The sequence below is a fragment of the Monodon monoceros genome, unplaced genomic scaffold, assembly GCF_005190385.1.
Source record: "Monodon monoceros isolate NGI ecotype Baffin Bay Population unplaced genomic scaffold, NGI_Narwhal_1 Super_Scaffold_18, whole genome shotgun sequence".
Classification (NCBI taxonomy): Eukaryota; Metazoa; Chordata; class Mammalia; order Artiodactyla; family Monodontidae; genus Monodon; species Monodon monoceros.
The window spans coordinates 66,595,043-66,604,529 of NW_021703774.1; the positions used below are offsets into that span (position 1 = coordinate 66,595,043).

Below are 9,487 nucleotides of genomic sequence, written 5' to 3' on the forward strand. Positions count from 1 at the left end.
CTTCACTTAGCAGATCTTACTCATCCTTGAGGTCTCAGCTTAAATATCATTTCTCCATGGGGACCAGCATCCGTAGGACATACAGAGATGTCCAAAAGATAGAGTCTGCCTGGGGAGATAAAGATGTTTTTATGGTCATATGATCGCAGCAACATAGGAACTGCTAAGGGAGACCCGAGGCAGAGTATCCTGAAAGCAAAATGATAGGGCTGGATAGAAAGTGTTTAAAGAACTTGGGGAAAGTGCTATGTCTGGGAAGTCTGGGAGTACAGAGAGTAGGGATCTAGGAAGGCTTCATTTAGGAAGTGGGATTTCAGCTGAATTTGAGGGACAGGAAACATGAGTCAGTGGGTAAACCATCTTGCCAATCAGGCTCAGAGAGAGAATTCTTCCCAAGGTGGACATGGAGGGGCTTAGTGAGATGGAGGAAGTTAGAGGGCTGCTACATAGGGTGAGCGTCATTTCCCTCTCCTCAGGACTGTCAGTTGGTCACTCTGTCTCTAGCAGCATCCTGGCAGCTTGTCTTCTTCACAGCCTTCGGGGCTGACCAAGTCACACCTGGGGCACACCGGAACACGGGGCTGCTGACATGGGAGCCCTTCCATGGCTGCTCCTCCTCTTGCTGTTCCAGGAAGGTGAGACAGACTGCTAGCTCCAGGACAGGAGTATCTCTTTCCCCCTCTGTTCTCCTGCTGGGTCTTGGGCTAGCAAGTCACCACCTTTGGGACCAAATGCTTCAGCTCTTCTGGAGTAAAGAGGACTAGGGTGTGGCTTCAGTGCAGGACCAAGAGATGAGGAAACCTGGGGATATGGAAGGGGAAGTAGCCCCATATCCCTCCTGGGGATGTGGAAGGACAGTGAATGGAGAAGAGAAAATTTGGAGGGTGGGGCATAGATGGAAGCCAAGCCCTGGTAGGTGCTCAAGTCAGGTGCAGCAAAAAGCTAGAGTCAGAAGAGGCAACTGGAGGGCAAGGTTGAGTGTGGGTCATAGAAAATACTCAACTGAGATCACAGCCCTGCTGCCCGTCTCAGCAGCCTAGAGACACCAGCTGTGTTGTTTCCATCTTTTCTTTCTTTATCTGCAGCCGAAGGGGAGTCTGGAGATGGTGTGGATCCAGAGGAAGGTGTTGCAGTCCTTCAGGAGTCCATCAGCCTCCCCCGGAAATACCATTGGATGAAGAGGTTGAGAACTTCATCTGGTCCTCCCGCATAAGCCTTGCCACTGTGATGCCAGGGGAAGAGGGACATCCGGCTACCATCATGGTGACCAACCCTCGCTATGAGGGCTGAGTGAGCTTCCTGGAGCCCACCTATTACCTGCACATCAGCAGTCTGAGCTGGGAGAACTTGGGGCCTTACCAAGCTCAAGTCAACCTGAGGGTGTCCCAGATCTCCACCGTGCAGCACTACAATCTTTGTGTGTACCGTGAGTTTACTGGGAACCATAAAACTGCTTTTTCTGGCTCTCCTGAGCTTCTCACACAAAGGATCAGGGGTCTTAGGACTCGGGGTTATGACTTGAGGGTCTGGGATGGGAAGGCAGTCTACCTCCAGTGTGTCTGACCCCAGTATCTGCACTGCAGGTAAAGTGACCTCGAGTAGCAAGATCCTGGACTGAGGCTGTTCCTGTGGATGTGCCCAACACAGTGAGACGGGTCAGGGGTTTCGTTTACAGACATCTAGGGAGCCTTTCTCTCCCAGTGAGATTCTGCATCCTGGGCGCGAATGCCACCTCCATTCTTGAGCCTTTTGTCCTCCTGTGTGATTTGAGGGCTACTAATCAGGGTGTCCTCTCTACTTGAACCCAAATTTCCTCTTAGTGCCTGTGACATTGACTGATTTTCTTTTTCGTTTTTTCATTAATTAATTTTTGGCTGCGTTGGGTCTTCATTGCTGCGTGTGGGCTTTCTCTAGTTGCAGCGAGTAGGGGCTTCTTTTGCTGCGGAGCTCGGGCTCCAGGTGTGTGGGCTTCAGTAGTTGCGGTGCATGGGCTCAGTAGTTGTGACTCCCGGGCTTAGTTGCTCCGCGGCATGTGGGATCTTCCCGCATCAGGGATTGAACCTGTGTCCCTTGCATTGGCAGGTGGATTCTTAACCACTGCGCCACCAGGGAAGCCCATTGACTGATTTTCTACCTTGAATCTTGCAGAGGCACCGATTAAACTATAAATGCCCCTGGGAGGGGTGATAATATTTTCTAAGATCAGGGAGGCAGGACAGAGTTTGAAAGAAGGTGGGGTGCAAAGGTAAGAGAGAGAAGGCAAGTCATAAAGGGGAGGTAGAAGATGCCAAAGGCAGCTCTGTCGCTTGGCAGCTGCCCTGGGGACTCTGGAACAACAGGTTTGATGGTGGCCAGGTGCTGTTAGTTTGGCTTGTTTGTTAAGTGAAGCAGGTCTCAGTGGGCAGCATCCATACCCCAGTGTTGAAGAGCTTAGGAAAACAGACCCAACCCCTGATTACTTAGAGGGTCTTTGTGTTTCTCCTTCATCTAGGATGGCTGTCACAGCCTCACATGACTGTGAACTTTGAGATCTCTGGGGAAGAAGGTACTGTAATGTGTCCTTGACATGATCCGTAGGGACGCAGGCCTGGATGTGACCTACTGCTGGATATCCTGGGAGGACGGTGCTGACACAGCCCACGAAGGCTCTGTCCTTAGCACATCCTGGAGGCCCGGGAAAAAGGCCGTCTCCTACACATGCAGGGCAAACAACCCCATCAGCGACATCAGTTCTCATCTCATCCCTGCTGGGCCCTTCTGGGCAGGTACCAGGGCCCCAGAGACAGCCCCTGAGCAACCACAGGGCCTCAAGTCTACCCGCTCCCTCCCTCCCTTCTCCCCAGGAGAGTACCTGGAATCTAGACCTGACTACTCCCGTGGAGACTTGACCCCTGGATTGGGATGGGGCCCCCCACTTTCCTTGTGCTCCTTCCTAGTCCTCCCAGCTTCCAAAGGTCCCTTCTAGTCTCTTACTCAGGTTGAGATTACTCCCCAGACCCCAGACCCTGAAATTCTGTGAATAGAATATACATTTCCTGAGATACTTGCCAAGGAACATCAACGGACTGTAAACTTGAGACCCCCTGTGTGGAATTTGGGGTAGGTGTCTGTCCCCTAATCCAGACCTTCCCTCTGGTGAGCCCCTCTCTCCTTGCCTTCTTCTGTCCCAGATATTGGTTACCCTTTGGAGAAGTCTTCCACTTCCTTCTGTCTCCTGGCCAAGGCATTGCTCATCCTCTTGCTTTTTGTAATTCTTGCTGTGGGGCTCTGGCTCATCCGAGTCCAGACAAGATGCAAGATGCCAAGAATGAAGAAACTCAGGAGAAACAGAATGAGACTGAGAAAGAAGGGGAAGCCTGGCCCCAGCCTGGCCTGATGGCCCCCTGGGGACCCCTGCCCTGAGCATTGTTTCTTCCCAGCCCCAAGGGAGACCTTCCTCTCCTTCCCAGACTCATCTCTTCCCAGGGGGCCAAAGGGTGGGTGTCCCAAGGGCCATGCTCCCTGAGGGAAGATTGTCTGGCAATAAAGTCAAACTAGGTGACCTCACTGGGGAGGAGCTGTTTGGTCCTTCACTGGGTGACTCTGGCAAAACCTGCTTTCCTGCATTTCTTCCATTCCAGTTACCCTCTTCCAACCCCACGTGCTTCCCTCACCTGCCTTTGGGAAGGAAAGTGAGTCTAAAAGACCCGCTCACAATGAAGTGTTGGTATGTTATTATTCATGCCTAACCCATTCCCCACCAACACACATAACACTTACACTTCAATAAGAAAAGTGGGAGATTCCTTTTAACCTAATTGAAGCTGTGACTCCCGAATGGGAGATTTCAGGCAATGAGAACGCTACATAAGAGTGGTGTTATTCCTGCCAATCTTTCTGCCCTCACACCCTCCTTCTGCCCTGCCCTTAGCTACTCCCACCCACCCCACCCCACCCCACTCCAGTCTAGCGGCTGTCTGGCACGGGCGCTCTGAAGCACCCCAGTGCAGTCCTACTCTGGGTCTGACTTTTCTACTCTGACCTTTCGGTCATCTCTCTGGTGCCAGCTTCTCTGGGGCTCTGGTGCCTGCCCCACAGAGATGGCAACACAGCCGGATTAATAGCAGAGGTCTGAACCCTTGACCTCTGTTTGTGGTTGGTGTTACTGTCCTGTCTGTCCCTTCTCCACAGATTTCCAGGCCTCACACCTTCTCTCTGGACTCTTGTCCTGGGTTAATGCCCACCCCCTACACATACATTACCTGTGCCCCCCACAAAGGCCTTTAAGTTTATATGTTCTTTCTCTTTCCCAAGCCCAGGGATCAGTTCGAATTCCTCACCCTCTGATTAAGTCTTGGTCATTCTCCTCACATCAGATCTTGTAGATGTTACTTAATGTAGCTGCTGTGGCAGGGTGGGGTGGGGGGTGAATTGGGGAGGGAATGCAAAGCCAGTCAACTCACAGGACATGCCTAGGGATTGAGTGACCTGGAGGAAGGTGGTGTGTAGGATACAGTAGGGAGATCACTGGGTGAGATCTCAGGAGATATGGACTGTGCTCTGCCACTGGCCTCTGGCTTGGGACACTTTGCCCAGCAGACGTCCATGGAGGCACCATCCCTTTCCACCAGGAACATGCGCTTTGAAGGAGAGGCATGCACAGGTGCAGCTGACTGGCGCTCTTACAGAGACAGGGCTAAGTGAACGCCTTGGCTTCCACAGGGGTGGGAGGGGCCGGTAACCCCAGGGGATTTTAGAAGAGGGTCTGAGGGGTAGAGACAGAGCCATGTGGCAGAAGCCATGCCAGACATCTCTCTGCATCTGGCTTTCCCCTCTCAGTGAGGAGAAGGATGCTGACCTCCAAAGTGTTTCCCAAGAAAAGGAACACTGAGGCTGTGAAGGGGCAGTGGGACGCCCTGGGGAACCACGGGGACCAAGGATGGCTTTAGGGAAAACAGGACACATGGACCAGGCACTGGGACACTCCAGGAGGGGGGCTCCACTGGGACACTCCAGCCAGGGGTATGGTAGAAACCAAGAGTCAGGGTCTCCAGGGCTGGAAAGGAAGCAGGGCCAGGAGGTAAGCAGGGGTTTCCTGTCTAGGTTTTTGAGCAGGAGATGGAACCCTGTAGGGCTTGGGAAGGACGTGATGAGGTTGGGAAACCAGTCCCCAAAGAGCTCCTAAGAACAGCAACCGATCCACTCTACTCCCTGAAGGCCTGAGTGCTTGTCCTGCTGGAAGGCAGTCCCTGGCCTGAGGCTGGTTCTCTGTGCCTCCCTTTGGGCTGAGGAGACCCACCTCCAAAAAGGCACGAAGTTCTAGGACCAACCCTGCAGCACCCAACTCCTCTCATTCCTTTAATACCTTTCTGGAGACTGAGTGGAAAAGGTCAACAGCCATCTTGCACACACGGGGGCAGGTCTTTTCTTGTATATTTCAGAGTCTGGCACAGGAAGTCAATAAGGGAATGAATGTCACTGTATGGCTGGCCCAGGGCCCTCCCTAGAATTTGGCAAAATACCTTCTCACACCCAGTCTCTGAACAGAGAAAGGCTGAGGCCCCCAACCAGTCCAGAGCACCTGGAAGAGGAAGGCTCAGACCCTCAAGAAGGTGGAATATAAGCTCAGAGAGACCCAGGCCTCTTCCTCTGCAGGAATCCAGGATAATAATCACCTAACAGCACTTTGCCTTTTGCAGAGTTTGCTGTTTTGAAATAGGTGAAAAGCAAACTGAGGGGAGGAGGATAATATTTGAGCATTGAAGTGCCAGGCATTGGGCTAGCCGTGGAGAGGCGGAAAAGACACTGTCTGCCCTCAAGGAACTCTTTGTGGGGTGTGTAAGATATAATTACAACGAGCTGTGGCAAGGGCTATGGGTGAAGTTGAGGGAGTGGTGGGAGGAGTCATTGATGGTGTCCTGGAGGGAAGAGGTAAACAGAATTTTGACCTGTGATTAGCAGTGAGTTCAGGGAAGGGAGAGAAGGACATTCTAGCTAGACAGAAGATAAGTGGGAAGCCACTGATAAGTGAACAAGCACCATGAATTCTAGGGACTATGAGGCCACATGCTGCTGCCCTGTGATGAAGGGGTAAGTGATAAATGAGTCTGGAGAGGTAGGCAGGGCCCCTCTGATTGGCTAAGGGCTGGGGAGGAATTCAAGGATGAACAAGACCAACTCCACACACTCATGGAGCTAGAGTCTCGTTGGGTCAGCAGATAGGCACGCCAACAGCCAAAGGACAATCGATGAGGAACGATACCTCTTTTCTGATCAGGTGACAGGACCAGTGCTCATAGCATGTGGTCAGCAAAGTCCCTGTAATTGACAACATTGTCTGGTCTTCTTGTCAACAAGTTGAAAATACGTGGGCTGGCTGAAGCTTTGGTAGAATGATGCTAGGTAGAATCCTAGCAGATTGAATACACTATCCCAGAGGGTGATGGTTACAGATCCAGGACAACCTAGAGGAAAATCTTTAGTTTTGAGCCTCAGGGACTAATTTTACCGACTTTCATTCCTGGCATGGTGAGGGAACAAGATAGGGTTAGGTTCCTTTTCTTACCAAAAAGCCAACAAGATGCACCTGAATCAGAGCAAAATGACAGTAATAATAAAACACAAAATAAACTTCCAGAAAAAAAAATGACCATGTCATAAACTTTAAAAAATTGAAAATCATTTTAAATCCCAATTTTACAAAAAGTTATTTTAATGTCCAAAAGAGTTCAACTTATCTTCAAGAAAACACTGGAGACAGCAGAAATGAAACCTTTGAACCAGAGATGGAGCTGATTCTAACATGGGGAAGGGAGATCTTTCCCACTAGTTGGTGAGGGGCCAAGATGTAAAAGAGGTTGCGCTCTTCGGCCGTGTTTCCTAGACATTCTGCCTGGCCTTGCTTTCATGCTGTGTCCGCTGACATGTTTTCATTAGAGTCTCAGCACTGTTAGGTCAATCTGTTACATTGTAACATTGGAAGCAGCCACTTTGGGAAAATTTGCTGGAGGGATTGTGGGAGAGATCAGGCCACTGCTCCTGCCTCCTCCCTCACTTCCCATCCCCCCATTTTCTTCTCAGGCTGTGGCAAAAAGCACCCAGATGTTTACACCTGGAAGAACTTGCCAGCAGTCAAAGTCCCTGAAGATGGGGCTTCCCTGGTGGTGCAGTGGTTAAGAATCCACCTGCCAATGCAGGGGGACATGGGTTCGAGCCCTGGTCTGGGAAGATCCCACATGCTGCGAAGCAACAAAGCCCGTGCGTCACAAATACTGAGCCTGTGCCCTAGAGCCCGTGAGCCACAACTACTGAGCCTGCGAGCCACAACTACTGAAGCCTGCGTGCCTAGAGCCCGTGCTCCGCAACAAGAGAAGGCACCGCAATGAGAAGCCCGTGCACCGCACTGAAGAGTAGCCCCTGCTCGCCGCAACTAGAGAAAGCCTGCGCAGCAACGAAGACCCAGTGCAGCCAAAAAAAAAAGTCCCTGAAGGTGGAATGAGTCACTATAAGGGGTGGTGAGCTTCCTGGCCCAGAATGTATGGGGCTGGATGACCACCTGGAAGGGAGGATGTGGCAGGGATACTGGTCTTGAGGTAGGAGATAGATGGGCACTTGGGCTGGACAGCTGGTGTTTGTCGTGTGGAGTAAAACCAAAGCTTTGTTCTCACCCAGACACTCCAAGGACAAAGTTAGTGGCGGAAGCTGAGCTCTGCTTAAGTAAAGAGATAAGGGTCCCACTCCTGAGGTCAAGGGAAACCTCCCTGTCTGCACATGCGCAGGAAGGCTCCTTGGAGGTCAAAAATGGAGGGGGAACCACCCCATAATAAGTGTGGATGTGCACACACAGGCCTCTGTGGTGGGATCCATCTTAGCAAAAAGTTGTGCACACATGTTGGGGAGGGTCCTAGGACTGGTCAGATGTGCAAAAAGAAACGAGATAATAGGCCAAAGGTAAACAAAGACACAGAAGGACTGTCCTGTATAAGTGATTTAAATCATCTCTTCACTGCTCTCCTCCTCATTAGAGAGGATGCCCATACCCTTTCTCTCCAGGTGTATATTTCTACCTTGCTTCAGTCTTAAATAAATTGTTTTTCTGTGTGCTCTCCCACTTGTGCTGCATCTCTAATAATAAACTTTGTACTGGGCTTCCCTGGTGGCGTAGTGGTTGAGAGTCCGCCTGCCGATGCAGGGGACGCGGGTTTGTGACCCGGTCCGGGAAGATCCCACATGCTGTGGAGCGGCTGGGCCCGTGAGCCATGGCCGCTGAGCCTGCGCATCCGGAGCCTGTGCTCCGCAACGGGAGAGGCCCACGTACCGCGAAAAAAGAAAACAAAAAAACTTTGTACCTGTTTTTACAGTTTTTGCCTCCTTGAAACATTCTTACTTTCAATGGAGGTAAGAGCCAGGGAACTTTGTCTCTAGCCCCTAGCCCCTGGTGGTCTGGCAGTCAGGATTCCTGGTTTTCATCCAGGCTTCTCAGGGTCAATTTCTGGGCAGAGAACTAAGATATCTCTTCAGGACCGCTCACCGATGTCCCTCCCAGTTCAATGTGAGCCATGGTTAGACCTATCCTGTTGGGTCCCTCCTGGTGTTGAGGCCATGACTGGGAATGGCGCACTTGGAGTGGCAGGACTTCAGCCCGGGATGGGATCAGAGTGCTGCTTTTAGGGAAGGCTTCCAGGGCAGCACTCGGACAGACTTAAGACTGCTTAAGCCTGGTGGGGAAGGTGTCACGACCCTGCACCCCCAAGGCGGCACCAAGGTGAGGAGGTAGAAAGCTCTATGGGGCAGACATGCAAGATGTATTTATGCCTGCTGTTGAAGTTTCCAAGGGGGTGGGTGTGATGGAGCCCCAGCTGGGTCTGATTCCAGTTCTGCCCTGTGCTAGACAAGAAGTCTTGGGCAGGTGACTACACCTCGTGGAGCCTCAGTTTTCTTATTAGTCAAACGGAGCCATACCTACTTCTGAGGGTTTCTGTACAGGTTACATAAGAGTCATGAAGCATGTAGTCCAGGATCTGGCTCCCTGTAGGGGTTCAGTAAATGATCACTTATTTCATTCCTCCTCTCTCAGTCTCCCGTGCCAGGATGTCTCTTCCCTCTGGGCCCGTTTCTCTGGGTGGCTGGTGCTGGTAGCTAACTTGGCAAACCTCAGGCTGGGAGCGCCGCCTTCCCCTCTGCACACTGTGGGCGGCGCCTGGGCAAGATTTGGGAGCTCGCCAGTGCAGACAGGTATTTCCAGTCCAGCCAGAGAAGAAATGTGTGGAGGTGGGAATGGGGATGGGGGAGGAGATCAGAGGAGCGGGGTGGGTCCCCTGGGAGGAGGGCGGGGAGTCCTGCTCCCCTCTTGGTGCTCCTGCCCCCAGGCTCGGATTTCAACCCTAGCTGCCACTTCTGCGGTTAAGCCCGTTAGGGGAGGGGAGAGGGTCCAAGGTGGCTTACACAGGAAGGGAGGTATGCAAGGAGCCGGCTGAGGGCCGGCTCCTGCGACCCCGGGAGCCCGGGA

General features: G+C 52.1%; 1 protein-coding gene across 1 annotated transcript; it reads left to right on the top strand.

Annotated features, from left to right (window-relative positions):
- The first annotated feature begins 589 nt into the window (after window positions 1-589).
- SLAMF9 (SLAM family member 9) lies at window positions 590-3,376 on the top strand. Its single transcript, XM_029226786.1, is given in 7 exon segments — window positions 590-665; window positions 1,097-1,116; window positions 1,118-1,157; window positions 1,160-1,426; window positions 2,492-2,547; window positions 2,549-2,765; window positions 3,171-3,376. Coding segments are annotated over 7 exon segments (882 nt in total).
- Window positions 3,377-9,487: the final 6,111 nt, after the last annotated feature.